The sequence below is a fragment of the Podarcis melisellensis genome (assembly GCF_964234715.1).
Source record: "Podarcis melisellensis genome assembly, chromosome: 4".
Lineage (NCBI taxonomy): Eukaryota > Metazoa > Chordata > Lepidosauria > Squamata > Lacertidae > Podarcis > Podarcis melisellensis.
This window is the reverse complement of record NC_138531.1, coordinates 33,373,189-33,399,007: the sequence shown is the minus strand read 5'-3', so window position 1 is coordinate 33,399,007 and position 25,819 is coordinate 33,373,189. Positions and strand designations below refer to the sequence as shown.

General features: G+C 41.6%; 1 protein-coding gene across 1 annotated transcript in view; it reads left to right on the top strand.

The window, feature by feature from the left end:
• Positions 1–10,628: 10,628 nt before the first annotated feature.
• The window catches only part of HERC2 (HECT and RLD domain containing E3 ubiquitin protein ligase 2), a 111,148-nt gene continuing 95,957 nt past the window's right edge, over positions 10,629–25,819 (top strand). Inside the window, exons 1-3 of the mRNA XM_081907751.1 lie at positions 10,629–10,715; positions 16,123–16,237; positions 18,784–18,921. Coding sequence (XP_081763877.1) covers positions 10,644–10,715; positions 16,123–16,237; positions 18,784–18,921 — 325 coding nt within the window. The 5' untranslated portion in view covers positions 10,629–10,643. The remainder of the gene's footprint in view (positions 10,716–16,122; positions 16,238–18,783; positions 18,922–25,819) is intronic.

The following is a 25,819-nucleotide window of genomic DNA, read 5'->3' as shown; positions in this document are numbered from 1 at the left end:
TAGCAACACAATAGCAAGGGCAAATGCACATGGGCAAGCGTTTCAGACAACTTAGCAATCCCACCAAATATGCATTTGTTCCCTACAAAGTATGGTTGTATGATGCCGTTGCTGCCAAAAAGAAATGATTGCAGTGACGTTTTCTTCCATCAAGCAAATTAATTTGCCTAAAATAAATTAGAGGTCAGAGCACTGATCCCAACATTTGGCAACGGTAATGCATGCACCAGTCCAGAACATTTGGCTGATTTCCATCAGTTCTAGCCACTTAAACACAACCATTTTGAAAAGTATGGAAAAGTTAGATCCTTAGTGCAAACCAGAGCAATGCAGGTTCCCACAATATTGCAGGTGGAAGTGTTTCTACTTGGTGGCTGTTTCCCACAGTAGCCCCTTCGGTTCTACCAGCATGTACAGATCAGCTTTCACCACAAAGTTAGCCTCCATTAGGCGTTGCTAAAAATGTTTGGTGGTGTCAGTGGCATAGAAATGAATCACATCATAGAGAAGGGTCCAGGATACATGAAAAGGTTGCTGTGAATAGCTGCTGAATTAAGAAATTTAAAAAGTCACCATACAGTGACCATATTATGAGAAGTGATATTTGGAGCCCAATCTTACACAGGATTACTTAGAAGTCTCACTAATTTGTTGTTGTTGTTTAGCCGTTTAGCCATGTCTGACTCTTTGTGACCCCATGGACCACAGCACGCCAGGCACTCCTGTCTTCCACTGCCTCCCGCAGTTTGGTCAAACTCATGCTGGTAGCTTCGAGAACACTATCCAACCATCTCGTCCTCTGTCGTCCCCTTCTCCTTGTGCCCTCCATCTTTTCCAACATCAGGGTCTTTTCCAGGGAGTCTTCTCTTCTCATGAGGTGGCCAAAGTATTGGAGTCTCAGCTTCAGGATCTGTCCTTCTAGTGAGCACTCAGGGCTGATTTCCTTTAGAATGGATAGCCTTGATCTTCTTGCAGTCCATAGGACTCTCAAGAGTCTCCTCCAGCACCATAATTCAAAAGCATCAATTCTTTGGCGATCAGCTTTCTTTATGGTCCAGCTCTCACTTCCATACATCACTACTGGGAAAACCATAGCTTTAACAATACGGACTTCACCAATTTAAAATACATTAATTCCAAGTAAGTGTGTCTAAAATTGCAGGACTAGTTGAAATCAATAGGACTTTAGAACATAAGCTAAATCAATCAGTATTAACAGGAATAAGGCGTGTATTATTTTCTCTGCATTGTACCCTATGTGCTTCACTTCTGCAATTATGGCAAGAAGAGCTAAGTCTTTGACCATCCATCCAGGTGCTACTTTGGAGGCTGGAAAAACAAAGTATTTTACTTACTTAACTGCTCATTCTAGAAGATAGAGCTAATATCGCCTGCCTGGAAGGGGAAGTTAATTAAAATGTTGGCCAGATATCTACCTAGAAGATGCATTTGTATTGCTGCTTTCAGTCTGAAGAGGATTCTGAAATATGTTACATTAAGCACTGTGTCAACAGTGCCAGCCTGTTGGACGAACAAAACATTTGTCCTTGGCACTGGCTGGAGAAGCTATGCAGTCATCTCCTATTCCTCTCCATCTCCAATTGCTTCTTTCCCTGGGGACTCATCCAGTGCTTACAATGGGAGGGGAGTAGAAGTAGGATGGTTTCATTCCAAATTGTGCCAGACTCAGTCATATCCTCTGAAGTGGGATGACAGTTCACACAATCCTACTCCACTTTGAGCAGTAGATTTATTCTCAAGGCCAATAATGATAGTAGTGTTACACGCCACCCCAACTCCTGAGTGATGTGAGAATCTATGGGTCCAAGCTCTTAGTCAGAGTTTATGTTTCCTTTGGAAAGACTGTGGTGTCTTTGTGATACATGGTTTATTTTCACATATATACGAGCTTACAGTGGAGGGTTTAAAATCATTACACTCCCAAGAGAGTCCCATTTCTCCCACTGCTGCAGTCTCTGATTTGAACAGGCAGCCCACATTATGGTCCACCCACTGCAATTGCTGCATTTAATAGACTGACACCTTTTTCACTAGATCGTGCCACAGCTACCTGAAACTTCCCCCTAACAAAAATTCTGGCATTTCTTACTATCTCAGAGCTCTGGGTGGGGCTTCATCCATCTGCTGGCTGGCAGAGTGTCTCTGTTGTGCTGATGGCCATTCTCCCTGTGTTTATTATTCTCTGCTAATGGCTCACCTCTGGGGCAATCTCCAGCTATTACGAGCCTGACTTCTAGTTTAACTCTTCAAGCACTGATTAAATTCTAACACTTACTAAATTCAGGAATTATAGGTGCCTTGCACCCACAAACTCTGGCACCCAAACTTATAACAGAACTCTAAGATAAGAATGCAAGAAGAACTGTGCTGAACCATATAGTCAAAGAATCATAGAACTGTAGAGTTGGAAGGGGCCACAAGGGTCATCTGGTCCAACCCCCTGCAATGTAGTAATCTTTTGCCCGATGCAGGGCTCAAACTGAGCTATCTTCACTGCGTCCAGAATCCTATTCTTACAATGGCAAATTAGATGCCTATGGGAAGTCCAGAAGTAGGACATGAACATGATGGGACTCACATCAAAGCAACTGGTATTCAGAGGCCATTATTATATCTTGTGATCTCAAATTCCATCACTTAACAATGCTTCAATGTATTAAGTGTTAGGAGCTCAGCCTACACTCGAGTAGGACCCTGGCAGAGACACATCCCCGACTGGCATGTTCTCTCCCTCCTGGTCGTTAGTTCAGGAGCTTCAAAAGCTTTCTTCAGCCCGAACATCACAGCGACCGATGCCAACCGACACCTGCACACTTAGGGATCTGCAGAGTTTGTGCAGTTTGCGTAGCAGACCTCAGCAGCTCAGCATTTTGGCTAATCTACTTTATTTACATACAAACACACACGGAGTACTGCAACATGGCTCCCTCTCTAGCATCAGACAGCAAAGAGAAAAAGAACAAAGGACAATAGTTCCACTTCACGGAACACAGTAACACAAACATCCTGTCTCCGTCACTTCCCACTCTGTGGAGTCAAAACATATACCGTCATGTGATAGACAAAAATCCCATGACTGCAATCATGGAGGAGGAATTCTAATATGAAGTAGCACTTCCGTTTGTCTGTCCTGAATCTTCCAACACTGCACTGAGGTTTCATAAGTAGAATGTGATCCTAGAAATAAAAGGAAAAGCAACACTGTAGAAAAACCCAATCTGAGTTTAAAAAGTAATTCTTGAAAGATGCAGAAACATCTTTATAACTAACAAACCAGGAACCATAATTCTTCAACAGTTGAAGAGTGGCTGTATCATCAAAAAGTTCTCAGTGCATCTCAGACTAGGAAGCCCATTAAAATGAATGGAAATTGCACAGCAGACAGCTTGGTGGATTGATCCCTCATACTTTTATCATCATCAGTAAGCAATCCAATACACAAATTGAGTCATTTTTCACTCCAGAAATGTGTTTTAAGATTTAGTCAGCTTGTTTTCATGACTCAGGGAATTTCTCCCTGTTATTTGTCATGGTATTTTTTGAAAGTCACCCAGATGGTTATGCAGTATGTGCAATTTGTGTGTCCTTCACTATTTTACCAAGCTACGAAAGTACAGTATCATAATTTGTAGAAGTTTTGTCTCTGACACAAAAACTCCAGTCATATTGAAAACATCCTTAATGTGAATCAAAATAAATAATGCAATGCAAAAAAACAGCTCTTTTTCAAACAGGACAAGAATAGCATATTGAAAAAATATCCTCTTGAGTTTTTCACATTTGTCTTAGAAATGCTCATGGGCTTACTCTTATTTCATTTACTGTGCCATAGTCTGATTTTCCATCCTTAAAAGGAAGTTCAAAGTTTACTGCAACTTCAAAAATATATACAACACAAAAATTATCCCAACCAAACAATACATCTCCATTTACCCCCTGGTAGCTACTGTCAAGCCTTTAAATCATATGTCGTGAATTAAAAGTGAACACTGTCCTAAACCGTTCAGTTTTCACATGCTTCCTGAGTAGAACGTCTATACTCTGGAAAACTTCCTTGCAGATAGTGCACTGCTCAAAATTATTGTGCACTGCTCAAAATTCCCAGCTCTGTATCTTAATGCATATATGGAACTTGAAGATGGTCTTACCCAGGGGTCAACAACCTTCTTCAGCTGTGGGCCGGTCCACTGTCCCTCAGACTATATTTTGAAAAATAAATAAATGAACGAATTCCTATGCCCCACAAATAACCCAGAGATGCATTTTAAATAAAAGCACACATTCTTCTCATGTAAAAACAGCAGGCAGGCCCCACAAATAACCCAGAGATGCATTTTAAATAAAAGGACACATTCTACTCATGTAAAAACATGCTGATTCTGGGACCGTCCGCGGGCCGGATTGAGAAGGTGATTGGGCCGCATCCAGTCCCCAAGCCTTAGGTTGCCTACCCCTGGTCTTACCCACTTGATATTGCCATGAGGGGTTTTTTTGGGGTGGGGGAGTAGACTGTGTGCCAAGATCCTTGTAATTTCTGGGAGGCAACAGGCTGGGAAACAATAGAGTTAGAGTGATGTTTGATTTTTTTTTTTAATCCAAGGCTCTCTTGGGATGTGAAAGCTGTGAATCCCTCCATTGTAGGCTCAGGTTGTATATATGTGTAAATAAACTATATATCGTATAGATACCAGTATCTCTGCGGTTCCTCATTCGAAAGGAAATATGAACCCAGGGTAAACACCTAGTACTTAGTAGTAGTAGTAGTAGTAGTAATACTCTTACATTCTTGAAGATTTCAAGGGTTTTGTAATTCTAAAGTTTTAAAGATCTATTTGTTCATTTATTGATATACTCTGTTACCTAATTTATTTTGATACTGCTTTTGTATTTTTATGGCTTTGGATTGAACTTTAATGCATAATTTTTATTTGAAGCTGTCCAATAAATGTTTAACTAAACAATGCTAAATCTATCTCTGTTTGCTCCTTCAGTTAGTTTCATATTTTATTACTTTGATACTTTGTCAGGATCCTCCTAGGGTCCAAAACCTATTTGTTTGCAGTGTTGTTTGGTAGCTCTTAGGGCTTTAATAAATTAACATATTTCCGCATGCTTTAACAGGAGAAGGTGTTTGTTAAGGTATGTGGATCCCAGACTGTTTTGTTCCTGATGCTATCAGTTCCAGTAAAAGTTTGTGTTTTATCTGAGAACAGATTTGTGGCCTGCAAATTGTAGAGTCACAGAATTTAACACAATAGTGGGCAGGGAGCCTGGAGAGACTTACTGGTAGGTTCCATCTGTTGAGAGACAAAGAGAGAGAGAAAGAAAAAGTTGGGGAAGCAAATATTATTTTGATTCATAAGGATCAGCATGAACTAAAAATTACAGAACTGACATCAGGTAAATGCCATGGAAGTTTGGACCAGATTTTAATTATCATCAAGGTTGATTTCTAATGTTCCAAGTCAAATGCCATTTTCTTTAAAATGGCAAAATGGTCCTAAACAAGAGAACAATGACTGCCTTGTTCTGGAATGAATAGTTCTGCCTTGCTGTTACAGAAGTTGCTTTGTTTTGCCTTCATGCACCATATAATTATCAGTACCCTCTGCTAAAGCAAAAGAGATTATCTATACTTTGGTCCTATTTCATAATTTCAATGCTTGTTTCTGGTACATCCATCAGTGTGGCCTCTAAGCACCATTCCAGTGTCAATAAAAATAGCTTGTTAATCTGTAAAAATTATTCTCGGAACCTTAGCTTCCATTACAAACACTGGTGAACACTCATGTGATTTAAGGTAAGTTAAAAATTAATATCCTTTATTTCAGGTGAAAGCAAACAACAAGCAGCTATTCTATCCATGCTTACTCAGAGGTAAGTCCCATATAGGGCTGAAACAGACATGCAGATATACTGTAATTTATATGTAAGACCAAGGGGAATATTTTCAGGGCAAGGACCAGTGTGTGAGAGAGTGGAGTATTTAACTCTTCACGTGTCCACTGATTATTTCCTGTAAATGCCTCCTAAAGTTATTTCCCTCAGCCCCAGCCATAATTAAATAAGTTTCAGGGTTTAAGGGAGGGGAAATATAAACTAAATATCATTTGGAGGAGCTATCTACAGTACAAATTAGCAAGAGAAGAAAAGGGTTCAAGCAACCCCCTCCCATTTAACAATTCTCTTCTGCAAGTGCCCCCACCCACCAACATTAATGGGGGAAACCCAGGATTGGTGTGTGTGTCTCTCAGCATTTCCTCTGTTCTGCCTTATTCAGTTTACTCTCAAGGATGAATAGGACTGCAGCCTCAGCAAAACTTTTTTTATCGTTCCACCATATGTATACCTGCTTGGGAGTGGGACCTTCTTCTGAGTACATATGAATACAGCCACATATAGTTGTAATAGAACAGAAAGAGGCTTAAGGAAACACAACTACAGCACCATCTTATATGGCAGAGAGCCTTCTTGGTAGTGGCACCCGCCCTGTGGAATGCCCTCCCATCATATGTCAAGGAAATAAACAACTATCTGACTTTCAGAAAACATCTGAAGGCAGCCCTGTTTAGGGAAGTTTTTAATGTTTGATGCTTTATTGTATTTTTAATATTTTGTTGGGAGCCACCCAGAGTGGCTGGGTATAAACAATATTATTATTAGTGAGGACAGTGGGTGAGTCCAAACATGTATACTGTCAGTTCTCCAATTCTATTATACATAATGGCTTTCTGCAATAGTGTCAGGTGATTCTATGTTTCTATGTGTAGGGCTACAATGATATAGCTAGCTGTGCAAGCAGACACAGGAACTATATATGAGTTGTGTCTCCAGTTGTCTTACACACCATCCTCTCCCATTTTGCTTTCTGCATGAGCTGTGTACTGCACTCAGCAAACGTGGCTGTTCTTGCTGCAGCAGGTGGACCCATGCTCCTACACCAATGCAGTATCCTGGGTTAGCTTGCAAAACCAGTACAGTACTGCTCTTGGGCAACAAGCTGCCCTAATCCCCAGCCCTGCATAGTGATATAGATTTGACTATGATATTTTGTAATTTATTGATATTTTAATGAAACGTTGAAAGGCAACATTTTAATTCCACTGCTCAATCAAAGAGCTATTTGTGTGGTCCTTTAGCACCTCACTGATCTGTTTAGCAAACACATACCATGTACAGTAGTTGGGTTACTCTGTCTGCTTTAGTGTAGTTCTGAAGCTTTCCTTTCAACCCAGTTCCACCCGCCTGTCAAAATTGGTTGGAGGCAGTAATGCTTCTGATCTGAATACCAGTTGTTGGGAGCCGCAGGAGGGGAGAATGCTATTGTGTTCAGGTCCTGCTTGCAGGCTTCCCATAGGCATCTGATTGGCCCCTTTTGAGAACAGGATGTTAGATGGGCCATTGGCCTGATCCAATTCTCCCACCTCTACACAAGTTAAGTCCATTCTCAGTTTATCTTCTTGCTTCAAAGATTTTATGGGAGATGCATCTCTGCCTTATTTATCTTGATGGGGGCAAGCAGTGGCGTAGCGTGGGTTGTCAGCACCCGGGGCAAGGCAAGTAATTTGTGCCCCCTAACCTGTGGATTTTAGCACTCGAGTCTCTTCCACTAGATTAGTTAAAGAAACCCTTACCCCCTAAGCACATGTATTGTTTGTTATGAAAATACTGATGTAATTAAAGTAAAATGCATCTAAATACAAGCTTATTTTCAAACACTTTATTGAGTGCGAACATGCATTACACATTCTCCACATTTTCAGCAGGCCTATGAATACAAATCTACAAATGTAGTAACCTAGCATGGGCCATGCTATTATATGTCGTCTCACAACCATCGTAAATGACAAAAAATATCAAGAACAAAAACTAAACATCAAAATGGAACCATACCCTGGAGATGATCCAAGACTGGGCTAGATGGAGCCAACTTCCTCAATCCTGTACCTCTAATTGTAATTCTTTAATAGAAGTGCAAGATATCAATCTGTATATACAGATTAATTTAAATTTGCCTGCTTTTAATTAGCGCAAATTTTTCAACAACGGACTTGAAATCTACATTAAAGTCTCTCTCAATGGACAGTATTGCTAGATTACTCAGTCTTTCTTGGCTCATTGCAGCGAGAGAGAGTGAGTGAGCCAGGTAGGGGCAGAGAGCTGCGAGTGCGAGCGCCCCCCCCAGATGTGGCGCCCGGTGTGGCCGGCCCCCCCTGCACCCCCCACGCTACGCCACTGGGGGCAAGCAAGAGGCAGTTGTGGTAGAGTAAGAGTTGGCATCATGGTACTGAAGGTGGATAGAACACCTTTTTTATTTTATTGGGGTGGTGGTGGTACATATATTTGCTGAGTGTGAAAAATAACCCCCAAATGTAGCCTTACGCCGTTTTGCTCTTGCAATTTATGTTAAATGGGAGAAATTAAGAGGACTGCGGTGACGAAACAACTTGCATCTGGGAGGATCACTGCTACCATCAAGACTAACTGTTCTAAATAATAATTGTGGAGCGTTCTTTTCTCTTTGCCTCTTCAGAGTTATACATGCAGCGGGGATTTTCCCTCCCCATTTTCTTGGGCTGAAATATGCGCCTCCATTGTCCCACAATCCGTCCTATGGGAAAGGCAAGCCCGATATATATAATATATAAACACGACAGCACTATTCCAACGTAAAATCCGCAGAACTGGAGGCAGCACTAGAGAAAGCCACCGCAATACACCTGAAAAGAAAGAACCGCCATCGGAAAACCAGCACCGAACGGGCGCTCCCGCAGCCGCTCCCCCACCCGCCTTCGCCCCCTGCCGCCGCCACCGCAAAAGCAAGCGACTTCTATGGTAACCGGAGCCCTTCTCGCCATTTCCTCTCTATGGCTTCCCCCACCCGCTCTGCTCCCGAGAGGAAAGGCGAAGTATCCGTGGGAGCGGATTGGCTGGAGCTTGCCCGGCAGCTGCGACCTGATTGGGCGGAAGGGGGACTAAGCGGTGTTTCCCTTTTAGCCCGCCCCCCTAGCCTCCATCCGGTTTGGCCAGGGATGTGGGGAGGGGGAGAGCGGACAAGGAGGAGGAAGGGTGGGGGGATTAGTTGGAGCTGCGCGGGGGCCTGACAGGACAGCTGGAGCCGCCGCCAACTCCCGCGCGGAGCAGGCGAGGCTGCTGGGCAGGTGAGTGTGGGGGCCGCGGGTCCCGGGGGCGGCGGCAGCGCCCCCCGGAGGCCCCCGTAGACATCCCCCGCCGTCTCCCTGGAGCCCGAAAAGCAGCAGCAGCAAGAGAGGGAGGGGCGAGCTGGGCCTCTGTGTGCATCGATAGAGGTTGGGAGGGCGGCCAGTTCACCTCCCTGTTCGGAGGCTGGGGGCGCCCTTGGGATGGAGGCGGCGGCGGCTGCGGGGTCTGTGCCTGATTTAGGTACGTGCATGTGTGGCTTCGGTGTATTTAGAGGTAACCTGCGCATGCATGCAAGCAGAGATCCCCGTCCCTCCACGCACCCCTTGTGTCTCTCCTGACACGCGCAACATGAAATATCTGTCATAAGCAACGCGTGGTGGGGGGACGAGACACGACGGACGCTTGAACATGGTGGCTCCCCTTTTCGAAGGGAGTTTGGGCAGGGTCGCATGGTGGGCTGTTTTTTTATGGTGGGAGGGCTTGCGGGGAATGGATGCAAGGAGGGATTTTGCGCCTGCTTTTGAAAGGGGAGAAGGTTTAAGGGTGTAAACGGGTGTGTGATAGTAATGCGTATGGGGAAATTATATATATATATGTGTGTGTGTGTTTATGGCTTCCTCTTAGAGAAGAGAGAGGGGCTTTGGTGCATATTGATCCACAAACCGCCCCCTTCTCCTCCGGCCGGTGTTGGTTTTATTCTTTTGTTTTCAGAGATGGCCTCAGAGCAGGCAAGCGGAAAACTGTTAAATTGTAGCTTTGCTGGTTGATGTCCAGGGTTTTAGATCATCCCCACCCTCGAAACCACACATTTTTGGTTAGTTTCTGGCTAGCAGAGGCAACCGGAGAAAGACAGCAAAATCTGTGTTTATGATGACAGTAGGTCCTGCTTGTCATGGAAGTTCGTTGGTGTAGTTGGGAAAATAATTGGGGGGGGGGGAGACATGGAGAGTTTTTTCTTCGTCTTGCCATGTTAAACTGGCTATCTCCCTTTACAACTCCTTCAACATGCTTTTTTCAGGGTGTGGAGGGATGAATAGTTTGGGTTGGTTGGCTTGTATAATCGTAGATCAATTATTTATTTCATGCACCAGTCACAAGTCTGAAAGATAGCAGCAGCACAGGTCTCTGATAGTATAGCATGGTGCAATAGCAGAGGATGTTTTCGACTTCTGGCCTGGGAGGAGGCTTGTATGGTGTAAACAGCACTCTTGCAAACAGAGTACTAATGCTCTTGATTCCCTGCCTATAAATGCTTTGTATTTCATAGCTCCAGCCTGTTGTAGTGAGTCTTCTCTTTCTGTGAATAATGGTTGTTAAAGGAAGATGGAAGCCATATGGTTGTGTGTGTGCAGATAGTTATATGTAGATACTGTACTTTCATTGCTTTTAGTAACACACATAAACAAACATTTTGTGACAGGTTGTCCAGCCAGCTGAAAAGACTGATTTGAAAAGGGAAGATGTCTTCTGAATCTTTTTGTTTGGCTGCTCAGACCCGGTTTGATTCCAAATGGCTGAAGACAGACTTACAGGTAGGAACTCCTCTTTAGTGTATATAATAATATGATGTGTGTCTGTGTAACTCTCTGTTCAAATACAATGCAATCTATTCTGCTAATAAAAAAACCAGAGCCAGGAGATTGTGTATAATTCGCTTGTTAATTTCATACTGACCTGACAATTGCGCAATAGAGGTGAAATATCTTTTTGTGATTTTGGAGATGTAGAATTTTGTTTACAGCTGGATTGAATTACATTTTATGTTTTTCCACTGAATGTTTCAAATGGCTAGTTCTTTCCAAAGTAGACAGTATCTTAAGGTATGCATCATAAGATTACTATAAATAGTTTTGGTGTATTGCTCACTTGATTTATATATAGAAACTCTATGCTACTCTACACTATGGAAATCCGATGAATTGTTATAGTTAGTGGTAAGAGACTTCAGCTGTCTAAACATGAGTCTTTTGAGTGATCCTCATTAGAACTGAGTAGTCTTGGATGGGCTGTGAATTTGGGTGGGATAAGAAACCTAGAATATTGCCCCACTAAAGACCCCAACTTGCTGTGCTAGTTGATATTTGGTCTTCTTAAAAATTTGACGAAAACTGAGATGGCTAGAATGCTATGGATTTACACAATAAGAAAAATCTTGCTGAATATCTGTTTTTATTTTTTATTTGTATTGTTTCATTATATTCCACGTAACAGTCATTAGGTTGTATCCAATGCTGCTTTTGCACTCATACAGCAGATTTCCACTTGTACAGTGGGGTTTTCCCTACTCTGCTGCCTTCTGTGCATGCCCAAAATCTGCTCCAGGGGGTTTGGGGAGATTCTGAGGCAGATTTTGGGGGCACGTGAGATGAGAGGAAGGGAAAGTTCTGTTGCACAAATGGAACTCTGTTCATGCATTATTGGATACAACCCTTCTTTTAGTCCTTTCCTCACCCCCATTGCATAAAATTAGAAGAGTGAGACTGGGGATTGGGCAAGTGCTTTTAAAATTTGTTGTGCTGGTGAGTTGAGCAGAACTTAAAAGTTGCATTGTGCTCCTCTATTCTATGCATTTTAAGCTTTCTGAGTACAGGCTGGGTCAGTTTCTACAGCAATGGACCTCACTTTTGTTGTTGTTTAGTCGTTTAGTCATGATGGATAAATTGCCATAGTCCTTTCTACTTAGTGCTTCCATGTATCTTGGACAGGACGGGAGGAAATTTTCCTTCTGATAAAGGATGCAAGGTGTACTGTAACCTGAATGGTGTCTGAATGTGCTGTCTGTCCTGAATGCAAACTCTAGGTTTTGAATCTTAAATCAAGTTCAGTGTGACCCACTTGAGAATGAAAGAGTTCATTGATGTCCTCTGTATTTTTGTGTTTTATAGCATCCTGATGACTTTATGGTAGCTAAAATGAGGAAGGTTTCACTTTGCTGGGCTTGTGGGATGAATCAAATCCTTTTTCAGTGATAGAATGTTTTATAATGGGTCCTCCTTATCTCTTTTGTTTATGAAGGAAAATATTAGTGTGAGCTTGAAATTAATGAGATGTGGGAAGTTCATTCAGATTTGTTATTAGATTTCGGGTTTGTGCTTGAGATTTGTTATTAGATTTCAGGTTTGATAATAAGAAGATTAAAGGTCAGATGAGAGACAAATTATATCTTTTGTGTACAGAAGATCCCAAGTTCAATCTCTGGTATCTTCAGGTAGAAAGAAGGACGGAAAAGCAGGTGGCGAAAGAGATCCTGGATAAACAATTCCAGTGAAGTAGATAATACTGAGTTGGAACTGTGGGGTGTTAGGCGAGGAGTAATACCTCTAGTGGGGGACATGTTGTGCTTCTTCTGGGGTAGCTTGTCCACCTATGGTCCCCTCCCTGCACTCTGCTCTCCCCTGTAGCTCCTAGAAGCTGTCAGCATGTGACAGCAGCCACACCCTGGGAATAGCTTCAACAGACTGGCTAAACCAGGGTAGCCAATGGGTCCCAAATCCTCGGTGACTTAGGGACTGTATGCGAAGACAGGCTCTGGCATATTGAGCGGACGAGATCAGTGGTGGTTCCAACAATCAGAAGGCGGTTTCTGCACATGCTGTAGAGGGAAGTGACGGGCAAATGAGGCTTGTCAACTTGGGAAGGTAGCCCATCTAGGAGAATGAAAACTCTGATCCTAAACCTCCTCTGCCTTCCAGGATATCTTTGGGAGGTCACTTGCTCTGCTTTTCTTTGGAGTTTGAGAGGGGGAGGTCTTGTTGTCTGGGCAGCTCAGGACCTTCATACACTCTGGCCAGGCTTGTTCCCTGCAGCTAATGCAGCACTTTGACTCCACTCCTGGAGGCGCACTTCATTTATAAAGACAGATGGATGCTAACAATAACAAGTTTGACCTGTAATAAGAAAGTGTACTATGTTCCTCAAGTAAGAGAGCCTACTGCTGATATATACAGTAGTCACGTTTACCATATGGCGAGGGCTACTTTCATGGTAGGTTTTAAACTGCAAGCATTTGGGTCTCTTAAATAAAACCCAGATAGGTCTTAAGTAGACAAATGGAGATGCAAAAAATCATTGAGTGAGTTAATGCATTACCGTGCAGTCTGAGACTATAGGCTTCAATCCTATAGGACTTCCTCATCGGCTTTGTGGCCTCAGAATTGCATTCACTGCCCCATTCACAGCCACGAATGGGTTAGACTTTTCTTTTGCTGCTTAGCCTTAAAGATCCAGTAGCATTTTCAGGCTAGAAGGGAGAATGAGGTGCATATGCCTTAATCCCCTGTAACTTGCTTCAACATAGTCAGACAATTTTTATCCATTGTGGATGACAAGGCAAGTTGGTTAATTACCAACCTGCTGAAGATTATAAAGGACTGATAGTTGCATCATAACTTAAGGTAGGCTTGGCCATGTGTCCCTGAATAAGAATAGAGATGCCAATATATCTATTACATTAATCAGGAGAGAGGTTTATTGCCCAGCTACAGTAATTATCTGGCAGGGATGAATTTTGGACAACCAAGTCAGTGCATAGAAGCTCACAAATGATGTAGAAAATTGATTTCAAGTTGATTTGGAAGGCTAATATGGGAAGAGCCATAGGCAAATATGTTACATTTGAATGGACTGTAAACACTAATCTAAAATATTGTGCTTTTCTGTTTGATCACTTGCACTGTTTCCTGCAGAAGAAACAACATTTCTTGTTTCTCAGATGCATTTGGAAGTATAAAACCCTCGGAAAATAAAGCTGAAGCTATTGTAATGTGGTTAAGTAATAGGGGTGAACATGCAGGGCCTCACAACAAACTGTTGCAATGTATCTGTGGCATATGTGTGTTTGTTTGTTACCCAAGGGGGTTGAAATAAAACCCAGATGTTGCCTTCAAAGACAGGAATCCCTGCTCTAATGTAGGTTTACTTCTTGTGTCTGTTTGTTGTTGTTTTTTGATTTTTTTTTAATTTTTGATAATTTAAAGGTGCTTGCAAGTCAGTGAAGCGTGAGGCCTCTGCATGCAATTGATGGCTTGATTTCATCAGAGGGGGACCATTTTTCAATTGACCTTTGTTGCAACCTAAGAGGTTTGCAATCTGGCTCTGAAACAATTCCCTTTCTCAGCTCAGAGAGAAAGTGAAGGACTCACATTTCTCAAGGAAGAGAAAATGAGTCAATTCATTTGTGTATTGCTTGTGTGTGTGTGTGTGTGTGTGTGTGTGTGAAAGAGAGAGTGAGGGGGGGGAGGGCATGATTGTGTGTGAGAATGGCTTGTATGAATTTTGGTTCTCCCTATTATGGATATTGTCCCCATTCACTTTGTACATTTTTTGAGGGGTCGGGAAGACTTTCAATCTTTCAATTATGGAAGCCTTCATCTGCACACTGGTGGTACAGTTGAGACACGGATTTATCACCTCATTTGCTGCTTGTAAAAGTAAGCTTAGCTGCTGATACATCTGCCATAACGCATTTATTTTTAAATTCTTCATATCGCTGAGGTTAGTGGAACACTGATGACTCCTGTGGTGTAGATTGACAGCTCAGTTCTAAATTTAACTTATTTTACTATAGCCTTGTTTTCGAAATGTAACAATTCAAGATTCTAAACTTTGTATCCGTCTTGTATCACAGACACTAAAAATGTTAGAACAGTGGTGCCTAATGAGCTTATTCTCAGTGCAGAAAGCTTTAATGTTCTTTGAGTATTGAGAGGCATGTAAATATCAGCTTGACTTTTAGATTCCCTCCATGAGCAAGGTGACCAGGTAAAGCAGCTTTTGTAAATAGGAAGAGATTTGTTTCTCTTTCAGGCTAGCAGTGTGTTGCAAACAAGTGAGAAAGTGGGCTGATAATTTTTGTGGATTTATTTGTTATAGTGAAAATGGCTATATCATATACATATTTCTGACGTGTAATTTTCTTGTGTGTAGGGCAGTTGTTCCCAATTACCCTAGCTAAGTACTGCGGAGCCCTGTTTTTCAAAGCCGAGTCATGGACCCCCTACTTTTGAAGATGTTGGTATCTCTTTGGTAGTTTTTGTTATGTGGATGGTTCCACCATGCCCTCTAATATGTTCCAGTACAAAACTGGGATGTGCATTTTTGGGTGCCGTGGTCTCACATGAGACGTGTGTCTAGCTGCAATTTCTCATGTTTTGGGTCACTCAAGAGCATGGACCCCCAAAATGGGGTATCCCGGACAATTGATGTGTGTGCCATGAACCCCCTGGGTGGGTTACATAGACCTCCTGGGGTCATAGCTGTCAACTTTTCCCTTTTCTTGTGAGGAATCCCATTCGGATAAGGGAATTCCCCTTAAAAAAAGGGAAGAGTTGACAGCTATTCCTGGGGTCCACGGACCCCCAGTTGGGAACTGCTGGTGGAGGGCATTCTGTGTATCTCATGTTTATGCTGTCCATACCATGTGATGTGGTGAGCGTGCATGGGTCCGTTTTGCTACTGTACCTGCTCTGGAAATCAGTCGCTGGAAGTCATTCATTGGAGTTTTGTACTATCTATTTGCAAAATGCAGGAAATTGCTTGCACACAGATAAAATCTGTGTAACAAAATTGCTACATGTGGTGGCCTTCATATAGGCATTAGTGTTGCAGCCTTGCCAGTAGATGTTCTAGGTTGGATGTACTCATCCAAATCGTTAGCATGCTTGAATTCTTGGTGTTATTTCAAAAAGGAAGATGGAACTACACCAACTAGACTTGAATCTTTAAATTTCTATGGATAAATGTCTTCCCAGCCCTTTGAATTGCAAGCAGACAAATTTTAAAACAGTTGCTTTTATTGATGATTTTATGTGCCTTTTTTATTCTCTTGCTCTTTTATGGTATTGTTTGTATAATTGTTAGTCACCTTGAACACTATTTGGTGGAAAGGGTAAAAAAAATCATGTTTATGATATTGCATCTCTCCCCACCTTCCTCTAAAAGCTTGCTTTCACCCGAGATGGACTCTGTGGCCTTTGGAATGAAATGGTCAAAGATGGGGAAATCGTATACACTGGAACAGAACCCTCCCAAAATGGTGAAGTTTCTCCACGGAAAGGTGGGTTTCATTGTGTTGTGTATCTGTATAGCTCAGTAAAGACATTTCCCCCCCAGGCGCTTGTGGGGCCGGCAGCGGGGAGAAGCGCTCTTCTCCCCGCCGCCCGCCCACAGACCAGGTCCGGGGACAGCGGGAGAACACGCTGCGCCTCCCAGCTGTCCCCAGAGCTTGCGGGGCAGGCAGCGGGGAGAAGCGCTCTTCTCCCCGCTGCCCGCCCGCAGACCAGGTCTGGGGACAGCGGGAAGATGCGCTGCGCCTCCCCACTGTCCCTGGAGCTTGCGGGGCTGGCGGCGGGGAGAAGCACACGTCTCCCCGCCATCAGCCTCCAAACCACATCGGGAGATAGCGGGATGGCGGTGTTCCGCCTCCCCGCTGTCCCCCAACCTTGTGGGGCTGGCGCTGCGGCTCTCCTGAAGGCTGGAGAGCGAGAGGGGTCGGTGCACACCGACCCCTCTCGCTCTCCAGGCTTCAGCGAAAGCCTGCATTAGCCCCATAGGACGCACACACATTTCCCCTTCATTTTTGGAGGGGGGAAATTGCGTCCTATAGGGCGAAAAATATGGTATTTGTAATGCTATGCCTTCCTGCTCCCTATGTTGCACTCTTTGCATGGTGGCTTTGTAATCTGTCTCTTACTTTTGGTATGCATGCCAACCATAACTTTTTAGTTTGAAAATCTTGACATTTCTAACGAATGACAACAATGTCAATCATCTACCTATCATCTATCTATCTATCTATTGGGTGCTGAGACAGACTTGAAATCCCCTTTCTGACAACAGTATAAGATTAAGACTGCAATCCTGTGCTCACTTATGTGGGAGTAAGCCCCACTGAAATAAATGGGACTTCTGAGTAAACGTGCATCAAGTTACACAGTCGGTGTCAGAGCTTTATCAACTAATGGGATTTGCAGATCAAAGTGGGTAAGATGCTGCTGAATAAAATAGAAAGTATGCTCATTTAAGTTAGTCTTATGTGAGATAAACTTTACTGAAGCATGCCCACAGTACTGATTCATTTCTCAGATCCATACCAACATCATTGGCAAGCAAGCCTACTGAATTTTTCAGAATCTGAACTTGGCAGGCTAAGTTGTATGTCCTGAAGACTTGTCCTTCAGTTACTAATCCCTTAAATGCTTCCACTATTGTGACTCTAATGACAAATGGTATAACTATGGTTTAAGAGCATATTAACTCATGTAGGGAAGGGGGCATACCAAGTTTTTGATCAGAAATAAATCCTTTCTGGGAATGATGCTATTAACATTTTGGCAATAGAGTAGAACTGCTATTTTGCCCTTTAGGTAGAGGTTAAATTTAAAAAAAAACCTCCTTTGCCAGTAAGAAGTGCATTCCTACTTATTATCATGGTTTATCATTTCTAAACATTATAATTCCTACAAACTTCTTCAATATTTCTGATTGTGGTTATTTTTTTCTGGGAGCTGAAGTAAAAGAATTTTCTTTCCTAGTGTCATAGATCTTTGCAGCCATACATGATATGGTAATGTCATTCTCATTGCATTCTGATTTTATGCCTATCTGCAGTTATTTATATTACTCAAGATCAAAATGATTTGCAAATAGTCCAGTGTAATCTTCTGCCTTTGTGTGTGGGTGAAGGAGCAGACCCCCCCCATGCCATATTGCAAACTACTTTTGATGGCACCCTCAGTTTCAAAACCAACTGGGTCTTGTGGTTTCTTATCCCAAAAAACCCACAATCAGTAACCAAGTTTTGTTCTTTGCTTACTGTATCAAGAAATTTTTAATGTCAGATGTGGTATAATTTTATATATACAGTGGTACCTCAGGTTACATACGCTTCAGGTTACACACTCCGCTAACCCAGAAATAGTGCTTCAGGTTAATAACTTTGTTTCAGGATAAGAACAGAAATTGGGCTCTGGTGGCACGGCGGCAGCAGGAGGCCCCATTAGCTAAAGTGATGCTTCAGGTTAAGAGTTTCAGGTTAAGAACAGACCTCCGGAACGAATTAAGTACTTAACCCGAGGTACCACTGTATATGCTGTAAGCTGCCCAGAGTGACCATGGAAATCCAGCCAGATGGTTGGGGTATAAATACTAAAATAATAGTAATAATAATAATAATATTGTTATTTTATTATTTTTGCATTTTTATGGTGCAGCAAACCATGAGCCTGGGTTGGAGCAACATGACAAGCCAGGCTCTGGCTTGTTTTGTCTGTGACATGGTAGCAGGAAGAACAGGAGAGAAGCAAATCTTTCTCATTAAACCATAGTTTGTTTTAAACTATGGTTTAATGTGACGTGCAAACTAGGCCAATGAAGCCTCGGGTTTCTAAGTAGAAGAGGTCACAATGTGACCCTGTAAAACAAGAGCTATAACATCTGTGGCAGTGTTTTCCTTTCTTCTCCATATAACTAGAATATTAGAGTGAATCTGAGAGCGTAAGATGACCTTTTTCAATACTGGGGCTCAGAATTCTGATGCAAAAGGAACGCCTTTACAAAAATGATTTACTCAGTTGCATTTATGTTCTTTTTTTTGTTCTATAGATGAAAGCATTGAAGGTCAGACTGGATCAAAGAAAGAAGATCAGAATGACAAAGAGAGGAAAGATGAAGAAGATGCACCATTACCTACATATAGAGCCAAATCAATTGTTGAAAGTTGGGTTTGGGGCAAGCAACCAGGTAAGGTCTTTCTGGTTTTCTTTCAACATGGCATTTACTGTTGTATTACTGTGTGATATGGTGCCCAATATATATTTCACGAATATATTGTTTCTTAATAAAGTCTTTGGGTTTTGCTGATAAGCTTCTACCGGACCATTTAAAAAAAAATCCTTTAATTTACAAACTTCTATACATCTTCATTTAAATGCTTGTGTAGCAATTTGTTGCCTTTCAGTTAATATGCAGAAGACAGGTAATACTGTTGGTGTTGTGCAAAGAGATTAATAAATCAATACATCAAGAAAATTGACAACTGGCTGTCAATTGATGATGGCTGTCTGGAGTGATAAGAGGTAGCAGAAGGGATGCAGACAGTCTTTGGCCCTGACAGTTGTTTGAATAAAATTAAAGCTTCTTCTTTATTTAAGCAGACAGAAATTTGGTTGCTCTGCTCTGGGGTGTGTCAGTTATGACTTGGCCGAGATTTCTGGAAGCATTGAAGTATGTGGTCTTGTTGCCATGGTGAGATGTTTTAGGATTCTGTCTGATGGGTGAACAGGTAATCAAGGAGCTGGTATGCCTTAAGACCCTGATGTGAGCATCATCTTGAACTCTTGAGATATGGCCTGAACCAAGACCTATTGCAACAGTAAAGTCTCCAGTCATGCTTAAAACTGCCACCTAAGACAACCTGTGAAGACCCTGTTCCTAAATTATTTATTTTGCTACATGTTAAACTGGTTTACTTCTCCGTTTAAAAGCACTTTGGTTTTACTGAGTCCTAAGGGCATCAACTTTACGTGCATCTTTTATGAAAGAGACTGCTTGATAACATACTTCCTGTAAAATGGCTTCGTGTACAAGTTAGCAAGGAAAGGTGATCATTGACTTTGAAGGAGTAGTACTAGAAGCAGATACTATTTCGTGCTCAGTTTTGTGGTGTCCGAGTAGCCCTTAATAGTAGTTGAACAATGACAGTTTTGGGAAAAGCCCTTGCTACCTGATGAAATGACAAAAATGGGTTTGGGCTCAGTGTTTTACTTCTCTGCAGGATTTAATGGACAGTACAGTGGAGATAAAATTCTCAGTACATGGCCACATAGTCAGAATTGGTTTTGTTAATTAATAAAATGCAGGTTTTGTTGCAACACAGCGGCTCATGAAGTCTTTGATTTGACAGCATAGAAGTGGGCTTTCTTTTGCTACATAGTATTTTGGTGTCTTCCTGTTGCTAAACAGAACAAATAGTGTCAGGAAATCACTGTAAGTGCCCCATTTTAACAATGTAGTCCTATGAAGGGATTGTAAGCAATTAGCATACCAGCTGTAATTGAAATATTTTAAGGCTACCTTGAAGCAATTTTTCTGGAAGGTCCCTAGGTTGTAGCCTATATTCAATAGATTGGGGCTACAATTTCTACTACAACCAGTGGGGTCAAGTAAATGTTTTTAGAATTGGGATCCCAGTTAAAAACAGCTTATATATAAATACATGGTCACTAAGAACAAATCTGGGACAAGGGTGGTGCTGTGGTCTAAACCACAGAGCCTAGGGCTTGCCAATCGGCGGTTTGAATCCCCGCAACGGGGTGAGCTCCTGTTGCTCGGTCCCTGCTCCTGCCCACCTAGCAGTTCAAAAGCACGTCAGAGTGCAAGTAGATAAATAGGTATCGCTCCAGTGGGAAGGTAAATGGCGTTTCTCTGTGCTGCTCTGGTTAGCCAGAAGCAGCTTCGTCATGCTGGCCACATGATCCAGAAGCTGTCTGCGGACAAACGCCGGCTCCCTTGGCCTATAGAGCGAGATGAGTGCTGCAACCCCAGAGTCATCTACGACTGGACCTAAAGGTCAGGGGTACCTTTACCTTTTAAAAACAAATTTATGAATTAAACTGCATTATTTTCCTAATTCATAATTCCTCTCCTCTTCTTTTGCCCTTTCAAGACACTCACTCCCCCCTGGCTAGCAGGATTAACAGCGCCCTTGCGGTAGAGGAGGAAGCTGCAACACAATATACTATTGTAATATATCACTACTTTATTTATTCTTCCTACCCACCCGACTCATCGGAACTGGGTTGGAAGCGAAAAACAGAGCGCTGTCTAAGGGGCTTCCGGAGCCTCTGGAAAGTGATTTCAATCGCGGCCAAAAGGAGTTAGCCCAATTGAGGGCAAGAAGATAAAACAGGATTGGAAGACAGTGAAAGGGGGATTAGCCCAATTGGGGGCAAGAAGACTCAGAAAGAAAGAAAAGGGAACTGGGGTATCAAATTCTGGAAGTGAAGTTTGAATCCTCATATTTAACGGATTAGCCTAATTGGTGGCAAGAAGTAAGAAGACTAATATCGGACCAAATTCGCAAAGACTGCAAACTTAAGGAGACAGTGGGAACTGGAATATAGACTTCCTCATTCTTTTTCTAAATTGAGTTTTCTGTTGGGGGAGGGGGGAGTTGGTTCTCTGGGAAGCGGGAAGAAGGGAAAAACGGTATACTGGGTTTAATTTAAACGGTTCAGCGGAATCAGACCAAAATCTCACAATGTCATACACGCAGAAAAAGGTAGGGGAGGGGGGGACCCCAACTGAAAGAAAGGGGTCCAAACAAGAATCTGATTTCAGAGCAGAAATATTAAAAATGTTCAGTGAAATTAGACAGAGTGAAAAGAACTTAGAATCAAAAATTGAACAGGTAGACGCAAAAATTGGAAAAATGGATAAGAAAATAGATGAGACAGTAAGAGAACTCAAAGGGCAAATTAAGGAAGTATCTAAAAGAACCCAAGCATTAGAAGAGGGGATGAAAAAGATAAAAACGGAAATAAGAGAATTAAAGCGAGAAGAAGATAAAACTAAGATGGGACTCCAGGAGACCAACAAAACCCAAGAAGAAATGTGGGATGCCATCTCTATGAGTGAGCTTCGACAACGGGAAGCAAATCTGAGGATGAGAGGGATACCAGAAACGCAGAATGAGAATATCAGACAAAAGTTAATAGTAGAGCTGGCGCGGTGGCTGGAACTCCAGGAAGGTGAAGTAGCAAATATGATATCGAACGTCTTCAGAATGAGGGTTAAAACAAACAAAGCGAAGAAATATCCAGGAGACTGCCTCATAATTTTCAAAGATAGGGACATGAGAAATTTGGTCCTCCAAAAAAATAGAGAAAAAAGGCTAATTATAGACGGTAGCTACACAATCATTTTCAAGGACATTCCAATTAGATTATTGAAACGGAGAGACCCCTATAAAGCAATAGTCCAAACTCTCAAAAAGAATAATATAGAATTTAAATGGGAGTTCCCCGAGGGGATCTCCTTTTTTTACAAGAGCAAAAGGCACAGACTGACCAATCCGCAAGAGATAAGTAAATTTCAAAGGAAATACAAAGAACTGACGGCAGAAGAGGAGGAAGAGGATAAGGGCGCATCAGGAGGAGAAGAGACAAAGAGGAAAAACAGCCAGAGAGACGAGGAACAGGAGGAAGAAGAGGCGAGAGAGGAAGAGGAGGAAGAAGAGGAGGAAGGCATCTAAATACATTTAAGTAAAATAATATGGCTTTAAAAATCTGGAACTGGAATGTGAATGGCTTGAATGAAAAGAAAAAACGCAACAAGGTGGAACAATTTTTAAAGAAGAAAAACTTAGACATAATTTGTCTACAAGAGACCCACATCGCAAGGGGTCACAGAAGGATCCTGATTAATAAGAGATTAGGCAATGAATTTATATCCTCAGATAAAAAGAAGAAGAGAGGAGTGGTAATGTACGTCAAAAGCAAAATAGAAGCCCAACAAATATTCAAAGACGATGAAGGAAGAATGATGGCAATTCAGATCAATTGGCAAGGTGAAAAAATAATAGTGGTCGGGATCTATGCGCCAAATGATAATAAATCCGAATTTTACAAAAAATTGGAGGACAAACTATTAGAATTTGTAGACCAAAAGATAGTTTTGATGGGAGATATGAACGGGGTGGTCTCCTTAGAAATGGATAGACTAAGGAATAACAGCTCAAAAGAAGGGAAGTTACCTAAGTCTTTTTTTGAAATGATAAAGAGCTGTAATCTAATAGACATTTGGAGGCTGAGATACCCACTAAGAAAAGAATTCACATTCTACTCCGACCCAAATGAATCTATGTCCAGAATTGACCAAATTTGGATATCAAATGAGCTGGCACCGAGAATATCCCAGGTAGAAATTCAACCAAGAGTAATCTCAGATCACAGTCCTTTGGAAATAGAAATCAAGAGTTTGGAAGAAAGATCGTTTAGATGGAAAATGAGCGACGACTTATTGGATGATCAAAAGGTAATTGAAGAGGCGAAGAAGAAATTGAAAGAATATTTTGAAGATAATTGGGACAAAGGAACGAAGAAGAGTGTGGTCTGGGACGCAGGCAAGGCGGTGATGAGGGGGTACTTTATCCAACAGAACTCGATTAAAAGAAAGAATAGAGAAAAGGAAAAGAAGGAACTATTAAGACAAATTATGGAAAACGAACAGAAACTGATAAAAAAGCCAAATAATGCCAGAATCAAACAAAGTATTAAAGTGTTGCAAAAGGAGTTCGAAATGATGATAAACAAAGAAGTTGAATGGAATATTAAAAGATTAAGACAAAAGAATTTTGAATTTGCAAATAAAGCAGGGAAGTGGCTGGCATGGCAGACTAAGGAAAGAAAAGAGCGAAATACAATAAACAAAATAGAGGTGGGTGGAGAGGAGATAACCAACCCTAAGGGGATTAGGAAAGGATTTTTGGATTTCTACAAGCAACTGTATAGAAGGAAAGAAAAGAACAACACAAGGAAAATAGAAAGATATTTAAAAGAGAAAGAAGTACAGAAGATTCCAACAGAGGCACAAGAGAGACTGAACACCCCAATAAGATTGGAAGAGATAAAAGAGGCAATCAAAAAACTGAAAAATGGAAAAGCCCCGGGACCAGATGGCTTTACAGCAAGGTACTATAAAGAACTAGAGACAACTCTGATACAACCAATGAAAGAAGTGATGAATATGATTTTGAAGGAGAAAGAGATTCCGGAGACGTGGAGAGAAGCACTCATAACATTTATTCCAAAAGACGATGCAGATCTGACGCAAGTCAGAAATTATAGGCCAATCTCCCTATTGAATACGGATTATAAAATCTTCGCAGGGATACTGGCAGAAAGGCTGAAAAAGGTTTTACAAGGAATTATACATGAAGATCAGGCAGGCTTCCTTCCCGGCAGACAGATGAGAGACAATGTGAGAAATATTGTAAATATTATAGAATATCTGTCTGCTAGGAATGAGAAGCAGGCAATGCTAATGTTTGTGGATGCTGAAAAAGCATTTGATAATGTATCATGGGACTTTCTGCTGAAAAACATCGAACAGAGGGATATGGGCAACGATTTTTTCAACGGAGTAAAGGCGATATACACGGAGCAAAGAGCCAGATTGATAGTAAATAGTGTGATTTCAGAAGAAATAAAAATCTCAAAAGGCACTAGACAAGGCTGTCCACTGTCCCCATTGATATTCATCATGGTTCTGGAGGTGTTACTAGACTCAATAAGGAAAAAAGAAAGAATAAAAGGGGTGGCGGTAGGAAAAGATCAACATAAAGTAAGAGCCTTCGCAGATGACTTGGTGCTGACGGCTGAAGATCCGCTGGAGTCAGCTACAGAAATATTGGATGAAATTGAGAAATTTGGAGAGGTAGCGGGGTTCATAATAAATAGGAAGAAAACAAAAATCATGGTTAAAAATATGGAGAAATCAGCGACGGAAGAATTGCAGCAACAAACAGGAATTGAAATCGTCAAAAAAGTGAAATACTTAGGAATTTGGCTGACCCCAAAAAATATCGACCTATACCAGAATAACTATACACCGACATGGAATAAAATTAAGAAGGACTTGATAATATGGAATAGACTAAAATTATCCATTTGGGGCAGAATTTCTCTAATTAAGATGTCAGTATTGCCCAAAATGTTATTCCTATTCCAAATGCTACCGATCTTAAAAGGAACGTTGATTTTTAAAGAATGGCAGAGGTTGATCGCAAGATATGTTTGGCAGGGGAAAAAACCAAGAATTAAACATAAATTATTGATAGATGCAAAGGAAAGGGGGGGTTTTGCCCTGCCCGACTTAAAGATATATTATGAGTCAGCATGCTTATGTTGGCTGAAAGAATGGATCAACCTGAAAAACACAAAGCTGTTAGATTTGGAAGGATTCGATAATAGAGCTGGATGGCACGCCCATTTATGGAAGGAGAAGAAAAAGGGTTATAAATCATTTGAAAACCATATCTTTCGGAGAGCCTTGCTGGAGGTATGGGATAGATATAAAAACATTCTGGAAGTCGGAGTCCCACATTGGCTGTCCCCATTAGAGGTGTTGGCAGTTAAAAAAGTTAATATGAGAGACAACTGGGCGACTTATGGAGAATTGGTGAGGAAGGAAGGGGGAAAATGGAGGATAAAACCATACGAGGAAATAAAAGGGCAGGTTTATGATTGGCTACACTACCTCCAAATAAACGAAATGTTTAAGAGGGATGAAAAAGAAAAAGGGTATAGAGAAAGAGAATCCAAATTTCAAATAGAAATAGTGAATAACAACCATAAGGTGATTTCAAAAATGTATAAAATCTTGTTAGAATGGTATACGATGGATGAGGGGGTGAAAGATACGATGATTCAATGGGCCAGAGATTTGGGACAAAACATAGAAATAGATGATTGGTACAAAATATGGAACGAAAACATAAAATTTACAGCCTGTGTCTCCCTAAAAGAGAACTCAATGAAGATGGTGTATAGATGGTACCTAACGCCAGTAAGATTAGCTAGAATGTATAAAATCAGTAATAAATGTTGGAGGTGTGGAGAGAAGGAGGGTACATTCATGC